A 21,789-nucleotide genomic window follows, 5' to 3' on the forward strand; every position below is an offset into this window, starting at 1 on the left:
TAATTCTATCTACTCAAATGTTGATAAAATTTCCTTCAGGCTGGGTTCACACTGCTGAGATGCGGGAACGCCGCGAATCCGCTGCGTTTTCCCGCATCGCACACCTCCCGCCGGCAGTTCACACTGCCCTATGCGGACGGCTGGGAGTGTCAATGATATGTTAATGACACCCCCAGATCCGTCCGCATATCGCAGTGCGATCTGCCGACTCGCACAGGAATCAGATCGCATGGTGTGAACCCCCATGCGATCCGAAACCAATGCGAACCAAAAAAAGGGTCCCGTGCGAGGTTGCTGCGGGAGCGATGCGAATTCAGCCATACTATATGTATGGCTGAACTCGCATCGCTACGGAGATCGGATGTGATTTGCGGTGCGAATCACATCCGGATCTCCCCCCGCAGCAGTGTGAACCCAGCCTCAATGTCTTTTTAGCCCTTGTTCACTGGGACAATTTGACGTTAAAAATCGCATGCCAAATCGGAAGCTATTTCCAGCAACTGAACCATCTGAAAACAGTGAAACACACACACAATTTCAAACCCACATTCAGCATGAACCTAGGCTTAAAGACAGATGTCTACTTGCTGGTGCTCCCATTCAGCAGGGGTCACATACCTGATGCATTGAATGCCAGAACAGTGATTTTTGCGGCAAAAGTTAAACATTGGATTACCCTTGAAACCCTAATTTTGGGTAACATACAACATAGTGGTGTCATTTCTAACCTTTGAAATACTAGCTGCCTGTCCAGACTAAATTACTGTGCACTAGTTAGTGGCTGAAAGTAACAAAGACACGGGATTAGAAACAGACAATCTAGCAGAAGAGGTGGGGTCAGAAATCAAACTACATACTACTGTAACAAATGTGCTGTTAGAATTTGGTTTGGACTAGTTCCTTTTCGCAAAACTTCCACTGATCATTTTTTTTTAAACTTTAAGATTAGCGGTCATCAGAATAGGATTTTTCTACCTCCGGGCCCAAGTGCAGGTAAATTTATAGCCAGGCCTGTGCTTTAGGCTAGGCCTAGTTATTTTGATTTGGGACTGGGAGTGTTCAGTGCAGTGGTGGGTGTGGTCACCTGTGCTGATTCAGAGATGCTTCCCCTGTTCAGAAAGATGGTTCCGGAACAGGGGTTGGACCTGAAGTCAGAGTGGCAGACAGCTCATGTGAGGAGCCATAACCAAATATCTTTCCGTGTTGGCAGGGGGTAGGACTCCCATATAAGCTGGGGTCACATGCAGCCAGGGAGGAGTCAAGGAAAGACAGCATGGAGTAGTGAGGTGCTGTTCTGGGCATCCCCACGAGGGGATGCGCTGAGCGTGGAGGAGAGATGGAGGAAGTGTTTCAGATAAAGATCTTAGTCTTTAAAAAAAGGCATCAAGCTGCTGTCACCGGGGAACACAGGACTTGAATGCTGGACAAGATCAGGATAGAAGTAGCAGTAAAGCGGAAGAGTAGAGTACCGTTCTATGACTGGGGGACACAGAATGGTCAAGTAACCAAAAGGTCAGTGTAACAGAACAAGAGAAGTTATCAAAAACAGTGTAGAATGCTGTGGCCAGGGAACAGTACTGACAGCAAAGGACTGTCTGGGAGCAGTAGTCTGCTCATTACCATGTGTCAGGCCAACGGGTGTGGACAGAAGATACCATGTTCTCTGGACTGGTTAGCACATTGGTAATATCTTCCAAAGACTGTGTGGCTGTCTAACTCATTGATCCATCGGGGAGAGGTTGTGTTAGGCCTCTGGATCTTTGATGCACAGAAACAGTCAGTCTGCAAGGTGGAATAGTCAAAATTGGAAGTGAAGAAGTAGCGTTTCAGGAATTTGCTGAGAATACTTTCAAGCGAAGGCTAGTCAGTATTGTCAAACAATAAACCAACTGCTATGGCCCTCTCATATCACCCCTTTGTTTCATCCAAGTTGTCCCCTTCAATAAAAAGCAACAAAATCGTGAAAATCCCGTTCCTCGTCTCCTCTGAATGTGGAGAGTCTGGCAGCAGGGTGATTGGCGGATTGCCAAGTTACCAAATCAGCAGCCCTTACAAGGGTACCGCTACACAAGTAATAAGTATTCTGAGCCATCAAACCACATTTGATTCATATCAGACTTGGACTGAAGAATGGATAGAGATTATAGCATTGAGAATTACTTTTAAAAAATAGCAATTGTACTTTACATGTTTCTATTCCATCGGGTTTCTTGTAAGGGTACATGGTGTGTCTGACCTGATTCTGCAATTAAACCATAAGGAACTGAATGCAGCAAAAAGGTCAACTAAGGCTGGCCATACATGGTCAAATTTCAAAAGAATTCCCTTTTAAAAAAAAAAAATCTGACAATTTGTGCGTTTTGTAATCAGATGGTGCCCCCATTGATTTCCCAAATACGGCCGGCCAACCAAGCCTTCAATTTCAACTCATGTTGCTACCGAAAAGAATTTGTGGCTAGGAATCTTTTTTCTAGGAATTATTTTCTTGCACATGCGCATTTTTTTTTTTTGATCTCTCGCAAGATTCTCCCATCATTGATAAGAAAATAGTTTGATTTTTAAAACAATTTCCAACATGTCCAATTACTCAAATTTGATTGCCGCATGGAAATCGGCTGTTGCTGCAGCCCACTAATTGTGCAAAATACGAACGAAAATTCTTAGATAAGATTTTCTACAGAAAAGTCTTTTGAAATTTCGACCCATGTATGGCCTGCCTAACCCTGGCTGCTGTTTTACAACCAAATTGTAGGCTGCACTATAAAAAACTGATTTCCTTGAGCGTACACATTCCATGCACCTAAACATTTCAAAACACTGGATTCTGCACCAACTCCTCATACAATGGAGATTTTATAAAAAAGACACAAGATAATACAATAAGCCCAGTGCTCAAACTGACTGTAGCCATCACTAAATGCAAAGCCATTTCTAGTGCAACCTCTCTAGTGCCGTTACCCCTTGATAAAATCCCCCCCCCCCCAAAGTAAAATTATTTTCGTAGAGTGGGTTGTCAGCACCCAAGGCAAGACGAGTAATTTGCACCCCTAACCCATGGACATGAGTGGCTGTGGGCTCCAGGAACAGCCCAGCTTGGAAGCCGCAAAAAGGCTGGGAGAGCAGTGTGGGTTTCAGCTGCCCCTGGCCAATCATCATTTCAACCCCCAGGTTGGGAACCACTGTTCTACATGCTCAGGAGGTGCAGTTTCAGATGTCCATACATTTTTGGCCATATAGTGTAGCTGCCAAGAGACTCCTGTAGCACTTAAAGTTCTTGGGGGCTATAAAACTGACATTCCAAAAGGTCGCTTTCCTAAGCTTATCTATTTTTGTTCATTTAAATTCCAGTATGCATAAATGTTTAAAAGACAAAGTTCTGAAAAGCTGGGCTCACTCAGTAGTAAGATATTTAAACAAGTACAGCTGGTACTGAGCCCAAACTTTGCAAAACAGTTGGCAGCCATATACAAGTAAGCTGGCAGTCCAGAAGAACTGCAGCAGTATAAATGCCTGAAGCAGAACCAAATCAAACTTGGTGAGTAGTCAAAACTGAATATGTCCAAGTTATACAGAAATTCATAAATACCAAAAATGCAAGACTATTGCTGCATATATAGTTCAGTTAAAAGATGGAAATGCACAAATTTAAACTCTACCACACCTTAATAAGGGAGCATGTAGGAGATGTGCATTAAAAATAGTGGGTAGTAAACCATCTCAAGTCAAGCAAGACATTTTTAAATCACACACTAAACTTTACCACATGACAATAGGCATCTGGTTTACCTGAACACAGGATTAACCACTTACAGGCCGGACCATTTTGCTGGTCAAAGACCAGACCACTTTTTGCGATTCGGCACTGCGTCGCTTTAACTGACAATTGCACGGTCGTGCGATGCGGCTCCCAAACAAAATTGACGTCCTTTTTTTCCCCCCACAAATAGAGCTTTCTTTTGGTGGTATTTGATCACCCCTGTGGTTTTTATTTTTTGCGCTATAAACAAAAATAGAGCGACAATTTTGAAAAAAAAAAAAAAAAAAAAAAAAAAACTAAATTTTTTACTTTTTGTCATAATAAATATCCCCCAAAAATATATAAAACATTTTTTTCCCTCAGTTTAGGCCGATACGTATTCTTCTACATGATTTTGGTAAAACACAATAAGCGATCGTTGATTGGTCTGCGCAAAAGTTATAGCGTTTACAAAATAGGGATAGTTTTATGGCATTTTTATTAATTTTTTATTATTATTTACCAGTAATGGCGGCAATCAGCAATTTTTATTGTGACTGCGACATTGCGGCGGACACATCGGACATTTTTGGGACCATTGTCATTTATACAGTAATCACTGCTATATAAATGCAGTGATTCCTGTGTAAATGACACTGGCAGTGAAGGGGTTAACCAGTGGGTGGCAGTGTAGAGTTTAAGTGTTCCTAGGGGTGTGTTACTGTGTGGGGGCTGGGCTTTCATTTAGTGAACACTGATCTCTGCTCCAATCACATGGAGCAGAGATCAGCGTTGCTAGTCAGAATGGGGAAATGCTGTTTACAGCCATCCCGTGAGATGATCGCGGGTGTGCCCGCGGCGATAGAGTCCGCGGGACCCGCAACCGGACTCACAGCTGCGCGCTCGCGATGGCAGGGCGGCATTGAAGATTGGACGTACCTGTACGCCAATATGCCTGCCCGTGCCATTCTGCTGACGTACATCGGCATGCTCTGGTCGGGAACTGGTTAAGTATGCCAGTGGCATGTTCCAGCCTCTGTCGTGGTCATACCAAAAAGGCATGATACATGGTGGCATGTTAACCCCTTCCCACCGAGCGTACGCAGAGGTGCGTACACGGCTTCTGGGGGGTATACCGGGATGATACCCACACCTGCAGGCATCATCCTGGTACCGTTTTTTTTTTTACAGCGGGCGATTGGCTATCCAGCCATAACAACCAAAGCGGCTAAAAGCCGCTCGGATGTTATGCCGGAGGAGTGGGAGGGGACGTCCCCCCCTCTCACCGCTGCGCCCGTTCAATCGGGAGCGCCGATGCACTATCTGATGCCTCCGGGTGCTGGGGAGGAACTGGAACAAAGCCGCAATCGCCTTCGTTCCAGCCTCCTAATAGTAAAACATGGAAGTGATGTCATGACGTCACTTCCCATTTACTCGGCTGCCAATGGCGCCGGTTTTTAATAAATAAATATACACACACACACACACACACACACACACACACACACACACACACACACACACACACACACACACAATTCAGAATTTCGCGCGGCGATCTGAATACTTTGAAGTGTAAAAGAGGGATCGGGGGTCTACCTGTCACCACCCATTACTCACAAGGGATGTTTACATTCCTTGTGACAGCAATAAAAGTGATCAATTTTTTTTTGTTATTTTTTTAAACAATTTATTCATTTTAAAATAAATTTAAAAAAAAAAATGTTTAAAGCGCCCGCCGTCCCCGCGAAGCAAAGAAAACGCATACGGAAGTCGCTCCTGCATATGTAAACAGTGTTCAAATCACACATGTGAGGTATCGCTGCAATCGTCAGAGCGAGAGCAATAATTCTAGCACTAGACCTCCGCTAACCTGGCAACCATAAAAAAATTTTTTAAAGTGTCGCCTATAGAGATTTTTAGGTACCGTACTTTGTCGTCATTCCACGAGTGCGTGCAATGATAAAAAGTGTGACATGTTTGGTATCTCTTTACTCGGCATAACATTATCTTTCACATGAAGCAAAAAAATTGGGATAATTTTACGGTTTCGTTTTTTTAACTTTATGAAAGTGTCCCTTTTCCCAAAAAGTTGCGTTCAAAAAACACCACTGCGCAAATACCGTGCGACATAAAATATTGCAACAATCGCCGTTTTATTCTCTAGTCTCTGCCAATATATATATATATATATATATATATATATATATATATATATATATATATATATATATATATATATATATATATATATATATATATATATATATATATATATATATATATATATATATATATTTGGGGGTTCCAAGTAATATTCTAGCAAAAAATATGGATTTTAACTTGTAAATGCCAAAAATAGGCTTAGTCATGAAAGGGTTAACATAAATCTTCAGCAGGTGCCTAGTTTTGACAGATACCCCTGTTCCCACTTCTGAGTAAGAGCACCATGGCGATCTGAGTATTTCCAACCCTCCTTTTTCCCCCTGCTGCTGCCTTCTGAACACAGGAAGGTTTCACTACTGGTTTCCCTTAGTGTAGATGGTGGCACCTGCACCCAAAGCAGACTGAAAAAAAAAAAAAAAAAAAAAAAAAAAAAAAAATCGGCTTGGGGTGCCGATACCCCTGGATCCCTGGACAGGCATGTGCCCTCATTTCAAAAGTCAGCAGCTATAGTATTTGTAGCTGCTGACTTAAATTGTGTCCAGACTAAAGACCTAGTTAAAAACCTCAAGCATGGCCAAAGTCCACTTATGCTCTCCTGTGACTCAGATCAGCCAACTATAGCCAGCTGTGCCCGCTCCTCTCCTGCCCGACCCTCAAGTCGGTCAGCAGGACAGTCGTTCTAAGTGAACAAAGAGCTGAGCTAACAGCAAACATGTGATCGATTAGTTCTCAGTCTTAGAGCAAAACCCCAGACAGCTGCAACATCGCACCAATCCTGCAGCATAGAGTCGAGTACAATTTTGTTTTAAACTCAAACTTCTTTATGCAGCAAGCACAAAACCACGTGAAAGAAAAACCAAACCAGCCAGGCCACAGAATTTTAACATACGTCTTTAGCAAGCACCATAAATGGAGAACAGTTTTCAGGAGCCAGAGGGATCCAATGCATGAACACAAATTCTGAAGTCAGCCAGCATAACTTATTTGGGGCAAAGCAAAAGTGGGAAAGCTTCAGGTTGGCATTAAATTCGCCTTCAATGCAGTTTTTATAAAGCGCTCACATACTTGCAGTTGCATACCCCATTGCGGAAGTTTGCTTATGCATGTACAGAAATGTATTGGGGGTGCATGAAAACCAACAGTTGACGTGTCAGATTTGCATGCCTCTCCATCTGCTTTAGCAGCCAGAGCTCTTGTATAAAATTGCCTGGGCTGCCTGCGTACGACATTAGTTACAAGTGTCCGTAATCCAGACCTCAGGCAGCACACCCAAGACAACTTGTTAGCTTATACAAAAATTTACATTCAGAATCTTCACTTATAAGTTATGACATGGTAACCAAGTTAGGCACAGTCACTACAGGGTAACCACTGTAACCCCCACATGTACAACAGCATTTAACCACTTGCTTACTGGGCACTTAAACCCCCCTCAGTCCCAGACCAATTTTCAGCTTTCAGCGCTGATGCACTTTGAGTGACAATTGCGCGGGCATACAACACTGTACCCAAATGAAATTTTTATCATTTTTTTCCCACAAATAGAGCTTTCTTTTGGTGGTATTTAGTTACAGCTCGGAGTTTTATTTTTTGCTAAACAAACAAAAAAAGATGCAAAAAAAAAAAAAAAAAAAAATCATGTTTTAATAGTTTGTTATAAAATTTTGCAAACGGGTCATTTTTCTCCTTCATTGAAGTGCGCTGATTAGGCGGCACTGATAGGCTGCATTGGTGGGCACTGATGGGCTGCATTGGTGGGCACTGATGGGCTGCATTGGTGGGCACTGATGGGCTGCACTGGTGGGCACTGATGGGCTGCACTGGTGGGCACTGATAGGCATAGTTAAGGCGGCACTAATAGGCACAGATAAGGCGGCACCGATGGGCACAGATAAGGCGGCACTGATGGGCAAAGATGGGCACAGATAAGATGGCACGGATAAGTGGCACGGATGGGTGGCACGGATGGGCACTGATAGGTACCACAGATAGATGGGACTGATGGGCACTGATAGGTGGCACTGCTGGGCACTGATGGGCGGCACTGCTGGGCACTGATGGGCGGCACTGGGGTGCAGCACCTTTGAGGCAGATTGGGTGGCACTGTGGGTGGCACTGTGGGTGGCACTGTGGGCACTATGGGCACTGACAGGGGGCACTGACAGGGGGCACTGACAGGGGGCACTGACTTTTTCTTTTATTTTACTTCAGGATGGCACTGCGGGAGGCAGGTGGGCACAGGCAGGTGGCAGGTGGTCCCTTGTATTGATGGCCGTGATCGGGACTGATGTCCCGATCACGGCCGCCGGTGATCGGCTTTTTTTTTCTCTCCTCGCGCTGTCAGCGCGAGGAGGAATAATAGCCGATTACCGGCTCCGTTCTATCACATGATCAGCTGTCATTGGCTGACAGCTGATCACGTGATAAGGGGTCGGGATCGACCCCTTACACGGATCGGTGATCAGGCGAGTCTCACGGACTCGCCGATCACAGAGCGCGCCGCGCGCGCCCCTCAGGGGGCGCGCAGGCCGCTCGTAACCAGGACGACGTCAATAGACGTAGTCCTGAAAATGTAGGTCCGCGCTAATGCCGTCATTTGGCAATAGCGCGGATCTGAAGTGGTTAAACTTGCCTTTCTGTTGGCTTTTAACATTGCTGCTTTGGCTGTTCTTGACTCACTGTAGGTATTCCACACTTCCAGGTGTAGCACTCCTCCCACCACATGCTGAATTTCTCCTCACTGACTACTGAATACTTGCAGCAGCCAAATGATGAGGTTTGAAGATGCTGTTGCAGGAAAGGTGAGAATAGACCTTTTACAGGCTGGGGATAGTTTATAAGTGACTGCTGAAAGAATCACTAATCTGTCCGAGGACTTCACAATTTGGAAGTTGAGGTCACATAACATTTAGCCATCACACAGAGTCTGGAGTGTAGCAATAGAACATATAAAAGCCCAGTATTTAGAAGGCATGTAAAACGCCTACATGGCTTAATGTTCAAAACCATTATGTAGGAGCTGCAAGATGTCTCAGTACAAATTCAGGTATTTGATATTGTAGTCATGTAAGAGGAGAGTTCTTTATTTCTGACTCCTTATCTCAGAGTACAGTCTTCAGACAAACTAGACATAGAATCTAAAAGGGCAGATATATGCACCCTTAAAATTCTGAAGATTTGAACATTTAACCACTTTCAGACCGGACCATTTTGCTGGTAAATGACCAGAGGTCTTTTTACACTTTGGCACTGCGCTGCTTTAACTGGTAATTGCGCGGTCATGCAATGTTGTACCCAAACAAAATTTGCGTCCTTTTCTTCCCACAAATAGAGCTTTCTTTTGATGGTATTTGATTGCCTCTGCGATTTTTATTTTTTGCGATATAAACGTAAAAAGACCGCAAATTTTGAAAAAAAATGATATTTTCTACTTTTTGTTATTAGAAAAATCCAATAAACTCAATTTTAGTCATACATTTAGGCCAAAATGTATTCAGCCACATGTCTTTGGTAAAAAAAAAGTCAATAATTGTATATTTATTGGTTTGCGCAAAAGTTGTCACATCTACAAACTAAGGTACGTTTTCTGGAATTTACGCAGCTTTTAGTTTACGACTGCCTATCTCATTTCTTGAGGTGCTAAAATGACAGGGCAGTACAAAACCCCCCCAAATGACCCCATTTTGGAAAGTAGACCCCCTAAGGAAATTGATAAGAGGCATGTTGAGCCCATTGAATATTTTATTTTTTTGCCTCAAGCGATTGAATAATGACAAAAAAAAAATTTTTTTTTTTTTTTTACACAAAGTTGTCACTAAATGATATATTGCTCACACATGCTATGGGCGTATGTGAAATGACACCCCAAAATAAATTCTGCTGCTTCTCCTGAGTACGGGGATACCACATATGTGGGACTTTTTGGGAGCCTAGCCGCGTACAGGGCCCCGAAAACCAAGCACCGCCTTCAGGCTTTCTAAGGGCGTAAATTTTTGATTTCACGCCTCACTACCTATTACAGTTTTGAAGGCCATAAAATGCCAAGATGGCACAAAACCCCCACAAATGACCCCATTTTAGAAAGTAGACACCCCAAGCTATTTGCTGAGAGGCATGTTGAGTCCATGGAATATTTTATATTTTGCCACAAGTTGCGGGAAAATTACAAACTTTTTTTTTTTTTTTTTTTTTTTCACAAAGTTGTCACTAAATGATATATTGCTCATGCATGCCATGGGCATATGTGAAATGACACCCCAAAATAAATTCTGCTGCTTCTCCTGAGTACGGGGATACCACATATGTGGGACTTTTTGGGAGCCTAGCCGCGTACGGGGCCCCGAAAACCAAGCACCGCCTTCAGGCTTTCTAAGGGCGTAATTTTTTGAGTTCACTTCTCACTACCTATTACAGTTTTGAAGGCCATAAAATGCCAAGATGGCACAAAACCCCCACAAATGACCCCATTTTAGAAAGTAGACACCCCAAGCTATTTGCTGAGAGGCATGTTGAGTCCATGGAATATTTTATATTTTGCCACAAGTTGCGGGAAAATTACAAACTTTTTTTTTTTTTCACAAAGTTGTCACTAAATGATATATTGCTCACGCATGCCATGGGCATATGTGAAATGACACCCCAAAATAAATTCTGCTGCTTCTCCTGAGTACGGGGATACCACATATGTGGGACTTTTTGGGAGCCTAGCCGCGTACGGGGCCCCAAAAACCAAGCACCGCCTTCAGGCTTTCTAAGGGCGTTACAGTTTTGAAGGCCATAAAATGCCAAGATGGCACAAACCCCCCCCCCAAATGACCCCATTTTAGAAAGTAGACACCCCTAAATTTAGGGGTACACTAGTGAGACTAGGTAATAAATGGCGGGTGCCCTGAAACTATAAAAAAATAACTAACCAACCAGCGTCACCTGTAACAGTTATATGGTGATCACTGGTGAAAGGGTTAACTAGGGGGCAATCAGGGGGCTTTATGCGGTAGTATATGGGGGTCCCTGGCGCTATAAAAAGCTGCGGCGAACCTAAATACCTACCTGCCTAACTAGCGTCACCTGTGACACTAATACAGCGATCAGAAAAACGATCGCTTATTAGGCTGGGTTCACACTGGAGCGATGCGGGAACGCCACGAATGCGCGGCGGGTTCCCGCATCGCATGCCTCCCGGCGGCAGTTCACACTGCCCTATGCGAACTGCTGGGAGTGTCAGTGAAATGTTAATGACACCCCCAGATCAGTTCGCATATCGCAGTGCGATCTGCAAACTTGGATCGCATGGTGTGAACACCCATGCGATCCGATTCTGCTGCGGACCAAAAAAAGGGTCCCGTGCGAGTTTGCGGCGGGTGCGGCGGGTGCGACACGAATTCAGCCATACTATCTGTATAGCTGAACTCGAATCGCACAGAGATCGGATGTGATTTGCACTGCAGTGCGGTGCGAATCACATCCGTTCTCATAAACCGCTGCAATGTGAACCCAGCCTTAGTGACACTGGCGACGGGGGGGTGATCACGGGGTTAAACCTTTATTGGGGGGGTTAGGGGGGTACCTTAGAACTAAAGGGGGCTAACCCTAACTGCCCTAACAGTTATTAGTCACAAATGACACCTGCCGGGTGATCAGGGGGTTAAACCTTTATTAGGTAATAAATGGCGGGTGCCCTGAAACTATAAAAAAATAACTAACCAACCAGCGTCACCTGTAACAGTTATATGGTGATCACTGGTGAAAGGGTTAACTAGGGGGCAATCAGGGGGCTTTATGCGGTAGTATATGGGGGTCCCTAGCGCTATAAAAAGCTGCGGCGAACCTAAATACCTACCTGCCTAACTAGCGTCACCTGTGACACTAATACGGCGATCAGAAAAATGATCGCTTATTAGGCTGGGTTCACACTGGAGCGATGCGGAAACGCCGCGAATCCGCGGCGGGTTCCCGCATCGCATGCCTCCCGGCGGCAGTTCACACTGCCCTATGCGAACTGCTGGGAGTGTCAGTGAAATGTTACTGACACCCCCAGATCAGTTCGCATATCGCAGTGCGATCTGCAAACTCGGATCGCATGGTGTGAACACCCATGCGATCCGATTCTGCTGCGGGCCAAAAAAAGGGTCCCGTGCGAATTTGCGGCGGGTGCGGCGGGTGTGGCGGGTGCGGCGAATGGCTTAACTCGAATCGCACAGAGATCGGATGTGATTTGCACTGCAGTGCGGTGCGAATCACATTCGTTCTCATAAACCGCTGCAATGTGAACCCAGCCTTAGTGACACTGGCGACGGGGGGTGATCACGGGGTTAAACCTTTATTGGGGGGGTTAGGGGGGTACATTAGAACTAAAGGGGGCTAACCCTAACTGCCCTAACAGTTATTACAGTCACAAATGACACCAATGCAAAAAAAAAAAAAAAAAAAAAAAAAAATGACATTGGTGTCACTGTGACTGGGGGGCAGGGGTAATTGGGGGGGTGATCGGGGGGTAAAGGGGGGGTGTGAGTGTGCCTGGCATGTTCTACTGTGTGTGGGATGTGTTGGTGCAACTCACTGATCCGCTCTCCTCCGTGTCGGAACGAAAAATACCGACACGGAGGAGAGAATACATCACTTCCTCTCCTGTGTTTACATTACAGGAGAGGAAGTGATGTCACCGGGGATTTCCATTCGTCGGGAGCGATCGCGAGGGGGTGGCCATGAATGAATGGCCGTCCCCTCGTCCGGGATCGCTCCCGAACGAAAACCGACCGCCGCAGGCACCGGGCGGGGGCCCGATCGGGCCCCCGACCCGCGGGAGGCAAATCACGTACATGTACGTGCTTATGCCTGCCCGTGCCATTCTGCCGACGTACATCGACGTGCGGCGGTCGGCAAGTGGTTAAAAACCTTAACGCTTGCATACACCAACTACTCACTGGTATTTTAGAGAGCTAAAAAAAAAAAAAAAAAAAAAAAAAAAAAAAAAAAAAAAGGTAGACCATTGTTAAATACTCTGAGAAGTGGATTCAAATCAGATTGTGTTATGGAACCTTAACCCCTTCCCGACCTGTCGCCACAGTTACACTGCAGCAGGTTGGTGCCCCTGCGCAACCTATCGCAGCTGTAAGCCAGCTCTTCAAGACATGTGTCCAAGGCATGTGTCCAAGGCATGTTCCCTGGAGCCAATGTGCATGCCCGGCAGGCGAGATGACTCCGAGAGCAAGAACCTGGATCTGTTTGTAAACACACAAATCCCAGTTCTCTCAGGGGAAAGAAAACAGATGTGTGTTCAGACCAAGTATGAACTCTGATCGCTCTCCTCCCCTAGTCAGTCCCATCCTTCCCAGTTAGAACACACCTAGGGAACAGAGTTAACCCCTTGATCGCCCTCTAGTGTTAACCCCTTCCGTGCCAAATGACATTTATACAGTAAAGCCATAAATCTATACCCCATTTTGTAGACACTAACTTTAGAACAAACCGATCAATATTCACCTCACTGCGATTTTTATTAAAAACATGAATACATATGGACTGATGAAGAAATGTGTTTGTTTTCTTTTCAAACATTTGGGAAATTTATATACATCAAAAAGTACAAAATATTGTGGGTTTTTTTTTCAAAATTTGTTTATAGCGCAAAAAATAAAAACCAGAGGTGATCAAGTACCACCAAAAGAGATCTCTCCTTCCGGGGCTGAAGTTGTTAGAGGAACATCACCTGAACCACCAAAATCAAAAGCAGCATCCCAACTGCTGTGTAACGCCAAATTGAAACATCAATCTGCACTGCTCATATCCTGGCAGCCATACCAAAATAAAAAGCAACAGATTCCTCATCCACATCAAATGTGTGAATCACTCCCACTGAGTGAGGGAGTCTTCCCCACAGAAAGCCCCTGCTGAACCAGCCAAGTTTTGATAGGCAAAAGAAGGTTCCAATTTTGGAATGATCAAGGGAGTACGACCCTCGTCAGATTTATTTTCTTCATGGGACACCCATTGCCCGTACTTTCCTTCACTTCCTGTCCCATTGCCAAACAGGAAGTGAGGAAATCCCAGCAAATTAAGGGAAATTTCTTGGGGATCCCCGGTCCCCAGAACTAATGTCCCCATTGGTAGAATTACCCTCTATTATTTTTATGGGGACAGCCAGAATCAGATTTGTGTTTACCTTCATTGATAATGGTAAACAGGACAAATACAGTGATTCTCCTTAAAAAGAGGTTGTAAGAGGGTGTAAGAGGGTGTTTTTGCACCTTGATGCATCCTATGCATTAAGGTGAAAAACGCCTGGCAAGTGACCAACTGCATGTAGCCGCCCCACCCCCCCGCCACACATTTTACTTAACTGAGCCACGGAACTTGACCCAGCAGCGACTCGCTGTCTCTCTGCATGGGGGACTCTCATCTCAATTGGATAGACTGATAGAAGCGCAGCCATTGGCTCCCTCTGCTGTCAATCAAATCCAATGACATGGGCGCCGAGTCTACAGATGCTGAACACGGGCACACACCTGCAAGGTAACCCCCTCAGGAGAGTGCTTCTCCTAGGGGGTTGGCTGATGTGGGAAGGAACTGCGGGAGCCGCCGGGGGTCCCCAGAAGACGAAGATCCGGGGCTCCTCTGTGCAAAAATTAGCTGCACAGTGGAAGTATGTTTTTTTTTTTTTTTAATATATATATATATATATATATATAAATAAATAAATAAATAAGAGACAAACCCTTAAAACCACTTTAAAGTGTATGTGAACCAGATCCCTGAAATTTGCTGGGCACATGTGTGTAGTGTTTACTTATCTCTCTCCAAATCCCCAAGTCTCGTGTCTTACTGCTTCGGCATCTTTTTTTTTTATCAACATAACTTCTGACACAGGAGATAAAAGCGGGGGGGGGGGGGGGGGGCGCACCTTTCTTCCAATCAGCTGTAACAGTGTATGCCCAGACTCCCCTCCTACTACTGAAACAGGAAGTAAAAATTCTAACACGTTGGGCACTTTCTAAAGTCTTAGAAAGCTGAACACCGCAGATATACATGTACAACTATGTATGGAGATGTAGGAAGATTTGTTTCATCTCTGTGCATCATCTGAGGCTGTTCACTTCACTGGGTATAGGAGAGGTTTTACATCCACTCTAATAGGGGCACAGATAGCAATAAAAACCTGACAAGCATTCCAATCACTATGCAAAGATAGAATAGTTTTTTCCCCCTTAGTTATACTTCAAGAGCAGAATAGCTCTCCCCTTATATACTTTTGTCTCTTGGCCCCATCCCACTGGAAGATTCCACACCTGTGTGCATAGCACTCTAGCAAGAATACATTCTGATTAGGTGTTGCCATAACACCCCCCGCCCCCCTGGATCTCTCTGAATGGCACGGATAATATAGCCTTGGAAGCACGCGGCTGGAAGGCCCTGGCTGCATCAGTGCCAAGCAAATACAATAAAAAGGTAACGTTCACAAAGAAAGCCTTTATTTTGCAAGAGTGTGTAAAGTGATTACAGATCAGCATGCGTCTACAAGTTATAGTTTATTGGAGGAAAGATATGCTTTAGGTTGCCAAGTTCTAAGAATCTAATAAAAAAACACACCCCAGATATTTTCCAGTCCTGAAACTACCCTTCATATTGTGTACACTGATAACCATAGCCCATCACCTGTACTCCCCTTCTCATGCCCCCAACAACCCCACCAGTCTGGTGTACTTCAATAAAGGCTGTCAATTCTGCATGAGCCCACGTTCACATTGGGCCAATTTAAGTAGTTTCTACACTACTATTGGCGACTTTGGGACGATTTCAATAGACATCCGTGCATGAACCTGCACAGATGTCTGTCAAATTTCCACTGAAGTCAGACTGAAATGCCTGTTTGAAATTGTGCGAGTTCAGCTGAACCCAAACTATGTCAGACCCACCATCAGTGTGAACCTGGGCATACAGCCAACTCGAACCCAACATGACCTGATGCGACTTCAGCAGAGAGAACACAAACTGGCAGCCTTATACTTACCAATCTTTATTGACCAAGATCCCCCGCAGTCCCTAAAGAACCAGGACAAAGCTTCATGGGACAGAAAATGTGCACGCACAAAAGTAGATAACCAACTGATGAAGAGAAGGTTAAGAATAGCCTAACAATTGATGACTTCTCTTGGGTCAAGCAGCCCAGAGGAAAGTTAGAGGCTTCAAATAGGTTCACAACTATTGTGTGGGTGCATTTCTATGAGCACAGCAGACAATTCATTTGAATGGGCTGCTATACGTGTGTGTGTGTGTGTGTGTGTGTGTGTGTGTGTGTGTGTGTGTGTGTGTGTGTGTGTGTGTGTGTGTGTGTGTCAAAAAGCGCACCACACCTTTTCCCACAAACATGCCGGCAAAGTGCTGTGGCACCACAAGGTTTCCTGCAAAAAAAAAAAAAAAAGCACTGTTTTGTGATGTGTGGAGGTGCCATTAGGAATGTCCCCTGCTGCATTTCTGCTAAAAAAAGCAGTGCATCCTTTGTGCAGGTTCAGGGACCAGTGGGATTATGTACTGGTTCCTGACTTGCACATATGACCCTAGGCTAAAGCTAGCAATACATGAGGCAAAATGTACTAAAATAGACAATTTTTGATCCATGCATGGGCAGGCTGGATGAACAGAAGTCAGTCTTCCAAAACGACTTCTACACAAGCAGTCTGGTCAAAAAAAGTCCTCGGGATCAGCTTTGCCAACTATAGCAAGCAGCTGTGATCAGTGTATTATTATGATGGCTGGGAAGTCACCAGCCAAAGTGATCCTTAGCCACCTTGAATGGGGGATATTTTTCTTATTTTATTTAACCCACTGGTTGAATAAAAAGAATGATTAACGCATAGCCTGCCTTAGGCCAGTTACACACAGATGTATTAACTTACTGACGTCTATACTCAGATCACACTGACAGATCAGTAAAGGTCTCGATGATTTTACCAGAATACACGCATGTTCTTCCTTCTCGTCTTAACGGCCAGCGTTGCAATGTACAGACTATTGTATAGCTCTGTACTCAATATAGTGCTTACTGATCTGTACACAGTGCCATAGACAACCAGTAATAATCATACCCCTGTGTGTAAGAGGTCCATTCATGAAAAGATAAGCAGCCATGGGACTGGATCCACAAACCTCACTGGAGACAGAAAATAAAATCTCCTTCTGGTGACCTCCTCTGATCTGTGGGATCCTCACTGCATGGTTGACCGCAAAGTGATGGAAGGGGCATTCTGCCCAGTTTGTCGCCCCCTCCCGGGGTGAATGTGCCCGCACACACACTATACATACCCCGAGGCCGCTCTCCGCCGTCTGTCTACACAGGAGCCATCTTGTTGCAGACACAAAGCCACGGCTTCTTCTCGAACATTCTCCCTGCCTCACACCCCATCCTGCCTCACACCACACACACACACGTTCAGCCCTCGGGGTGGGCAGCTCCCCGGGGATAATACTTACTCTGGTCTCCACCTTTTTCCCTTCTGCGTCGCTCATGGCTGCCGCTTGTGTATGAGACGAGGAGTGTGCCGGTGCTCGGTCTTCTCTCCTCCTCCACGACCTCTCTCCGTCCGTATCCGCCGCTAAGTGACCCGCTTTCTCTTCTGTGTGCCGCTTCACAAAATGGCGCCTGGCTCTTCTTCTGGCGGTTCATAAGGAGGAGCGGAGGGGTGGGCGGGGACTTTCCAGTAAGCGGGGGGCTGGGCGGGGCTCCTGTGTGTAGATGGGGAGGCGGCCATTGCTGGATTATCCCTCTCTACATGCTTCTTATGGGGCTAGCTGAGGGCTTGTCACCCTCCCTGAGCTCCTCCAGTCATTTGAAGAAAACTGCAGATACTGCAGCTGCTGACTTTTAAAGCAGAACTTTACACATAACAACCTGAGAAAAAGTAATGTTCTTTAGTAAGAAGCCAACATTCCACATTGATAATTGTGCTACCAAATGTGTGTGTTGTACTCTGCCTCCAGCATTGCTCTCCTTTCTTCTTCTTCATTTTGCTGAAGCGCAGAGCCCTGTAGTAAATCATAAAGTGGGACTAAACCTATCCGTTTAACAGTTTAAAAAAAAAAAAAAAAAAAAACTTATATTCCTTGAATGTCAGGATTACTAACTGTCACATTTGCTTGTTTTCTCAACCAAACTGTCAAACCACCCAATGGCTGGTGTCATAACTGATCACTAGTTGCAGATCAAACAGAAGCAGCTTCATTGACTGTAAGGGCTCATTTAAACTTGTTTCGGCTTTAACACACATTAACTAATTTACACTTGCTTCAAAACAAGGCTTCAGACAGGCTTTGTTAAAGCTCTCTGAACGCCAGTCAAAGCCTGTCACTAAATAAAATGGTTAGCTTACAGTCCTGTTTACATTTTGCTTTAGCTTGGTGCTTTGATGAGGCTTTGATAGGGCTTCGACGAGCCTTTAAGCAAACTTTGGCATAGACGTCTATGGAGGCATTAAACCTGAAAATTTTTGTTGCATATTCAGGCATACATGTACATCCCCGTTACATAGGTTGAATAAAGACACCAATCCATCCAGTTCAACCTGAGTGAGTGAGTGAGTAAGTGTCTACAATTGTCCCTATCCCTGTACATTGAACACTCACATCGGTCCCTACCCTCCAGGAGCCCATGAAACATGAAATGAGATGTTCTTTAATTGGCATGACCATGCCCACGGGACCCGCGGACTTGATATCCACCAGTCTCTCGGTGATCATGTCACTGAGCCACAGATCAGGCTATGTCTATGTAAACAATGCGTTTCCCCGTTCTGCCTTGTGACATGACAGAGATCACTGCTCCCCGTCATCTGGAGCAGTGATCGCTGTCATGTGAGTGGAAGCCCGCCCCCCACAGTCATAGCCCTTTCACACTGAAAGCGCCCGGGCGTCGGCGGTAAAGCGGCGCTATTTTTAGCGCCGCTTTACCGTAGTTTTAGCAGCGCTAAAGGGTTAAAACTGCCCCAAAACGCAGCCGCAGCAGCGCTTTGCCGGCTGTATGGCGGCACTGCCCATTGATTTCAACGGTCAGGGGCGCTATAGGAGCGGCAAAACGCCGCTGCGACTGCGTTTTAGGGCCATTTTACAGTGAAAAGTAGCTGCTTACAGGACTTTTTGTGATGCCCTGCCAGCGCAGCACACCAATGTGAAAGCACCTGGGTTTGCAGCTGAGGCTTTTTACAGGTGCTAGTTTTAGCACTAAAGTGCCTGAAAAATGCCTCCAGTGTGAAAGGGGCCTTAGAATCACTCCCAAGGACACACTTAACCCCTTGATCGGCCCCTGGTGTTGAACCCCAGTGTCATTTACATAGTAATCAGTGCATTTTTATAGCACTGATCGCTGTATACATGAGTGTGCGATGTGTCTGCCCTAATGTCGCAGTCACGGGGAAAAAAAAAATAGCAGATTGCCGCCATTAGTAATAAAAAAATAATAATAATAATTGATATAAACCTATCCCCTATTTTGTAAAAAGCTATAACTTGCGCAAACCAATCAATATACGCTTATTGCGTTTTTGTTTACCAAAAATATGTAGAATACATATCGGCCTAAACTGATGAAAAAATTTGTTTTTTTTATAAGTTTTTGGGGGATATTTATTATAGCAAAAAAGTTGCTTTTTTTTTTTCAAAATTCTCACTTTTTTTTTTGTTTATAGCGTAAAAAATAAAAAACGCAGAGGTGATCAAATACTACTGAAAGAAAGAGCTATTTGTGGGGGAAAAAAAAGAATGTCAATTTTGTTTGGGTGCAACGTCGCACGACCGTGCAATTCTCAGTTAAAGCGGCGCAGTGCCAAATCGCAAAAAGTTCTCTGGTCAGGAAGGGGGTAAAATCTTTGGGGGCTGAAGCCGTTAAACATTTGGGAGGAAATTTTTTTTTTATTTACCAGAAATGCCCTGTTGCTATGTAGTGGCTCCTAATCTGTCACTTCCTGGTCCACTGAGCTCCTCGTCACTTCCTCCCTCGCCTGTGCTCCTGGGAAATGTGAGTCAGTGGGCAATACTGTGAGCAAAAATTGCATTATTTCCCGACAGGAAATTAAGCAATTTAAGGCGGTTGCCCGAACAACGGGATGGGACCGTCCTCCGTCGATGTCCATTGTTAGAGCAATTTTCTAAACAATCAGCGCTACAGCCGCCGGAGCATCGCACATGCGCGATATCGAGAGGTGCATGCTGGTTACCCAGCATGCACCTCTCTATCGGTAATCCAGGAAGAGATTGCGATTGGGCTTCATATGTCCACAATCATCATGGCAATGGCCAGAAGAGGATAACTAAAGTTGTGAGTATAAAATAAATATATTATCAACATCCACTAGTAAACATATAAAATCGTTCTTTATGTTAATAATGCATTATGCTCGGATACCTGAAAAAAAAAAAAAAAAAAATGTGCCCACCCTTTGTCCGCCACAATGTCGCAGTCCCACTAAAAATCACTGATCACCGTCATTACTAGTAAAAACAATGAAAAATAAATAAAAAGTCCTTAACTCTATCCCAAACCAATTAATATAAGAGATTTTTTTTTAACCAAAAATATGTAGCAGAATACATACTGACCTAAATTGATGAAGAAATTAGATTTTTTACATTTTTTGGGGGAATGTTTTTTAGCCGAAAGTAAAAAATATTGTTTTTTATTAAAAATAAATTGTCAGTCTTTTTTTTGTCTATCCCCTTCCTGCCGACCATACTCACATTATGCGGCATCGGCTTGACGGGGTTATACCAGGATGATGCCTGCAGCTGCAAGCATCACCCCGGTACCGTTTTTTAGAGCGGGCGGTCGGCTTTTTAGTGATAAGAATTTTAGTGGTAAAAAAAAATTACAGTATTCAGAATCACCTTTTTTGGTGATCTGAATACTTTGAAGTGCAAAAGGAAGAATTTGGGGTCTTATAGACACCCGATCCCTCCATAAAGAGTATCTGTCACCACCTATTACTAATTACATTCTTTGTGACAGCAATAAAAGTGATCAATTTTTTTTAAAGCGCCCCCATCCCCGCAAGCTCACGCAACAAAAAAAAAACACACATGCGTTAGTTCCCCTTGCATATGAAAAGTGTTCAAACTACACATGTGAGGTATCGCCACTACAGCGGTACAGCCTCTCAGGGGCTCACTGAGAGGCTGAGCCGGGTGTTGGTCCAGGGATCTGGCAGATCCCGACTCCATTGTCGAGATGACGCAGAGCCTGGACCGGCTTCTGTGACATCAGCAGAGAGCGAACTTCAGGACGCCCTCTGCTGAAAACAAGTCACAGGAATGCAGAATGAACTGCACTCCTGTGATCCATAGGAGAGGTGCAGCCAAACGAGCGTTGGCAGTACTTCTCCTTTAAGGCTGTCAGCAGATCGGTCTCTACAAACTTGGCAGTGCCTAAAAATAGAGAGCAAGTGAGCATGTGCTGAGCAGGGTGGGACAATGTATTACTGGATTTTAACCAGTTCCCACCTGGTCTATAGCAGATTTCACTGTTGTGAGTGGACGTCACATGGCGTCCTTCAGAACAGCTGCTTGCATGCATCGATCCGTGGTGCAGTGTGTCGCTCAGACACACCACATCACTGATCACGGTAAAGAGCCTATGATGTAGGTGTTTTACCATGTGATCAGCTGTGTCCAATCACAGTTAAAATACAAAGTGCCGGTTATCATCATGCCTCTCCTCACACTGACAGCGTGTGAGGCGAGGAGAGCCAATAAGCAGCTTTCTTCACAGCGATCAGTGATGCCAATCAGTGTCCATCAATGCTGCATATCAGTGCCACCTATTTGTGCTGCCTATCAGTGCCCATCAGTGGTGCATATCAGTGCCATCTATTAGTGCCCATCAATGCCGCCTATCAGTGCCACCAATT

At 44.8% G+C, this 21,789-nt stretch overlaps 1 protein-coding gene across 2 annotated transcripts in view; it reads right to left on the minus strand.

The window, feature by feature from the left end:
* TRA2A (transformer 2 alpha homolog) overlaps positions 1-17,564 on the minus strand; it is a 39,781-nt gene extending 22,217 nt beyond the window's left edge. The window contains exon 1 of one of the 2 annotated variants that reach the window (XM_077491292.1): positions 17,369-17,564. In XM_077491292.1, coding sequence (XP_077347418.1) covers positions 17,369-17,404 — 36 coding nt within the window. In that variant the 5' untranslated portion in view covers positions 17,405-17,564. The remainder of the gene's footprint in view (positions 1-17,368) is intronic. The other variant, XM_077491291.1, reaches the window with a different exon arrangement.
* Positions 17,565-21,789: the final 4,225 nt, after the last annotated feature.

The sequence above is a fragment of the Lithobates pipiens genome, unplaced genomic scaffold (genome assembly GCF_037356315.1).
Source record: "Lithobates pipiens isolate NorthernLeopardFrog02 unplaced genomic scaffold, aLitPip1_a1.2 Scaffold_19, whole genome shotgun sequence".
NCBI lineage: Eukaryota > Metazoa > Chordata > Amphibia > Anura > Ranidae > Lithobates > Lithobates pipiens.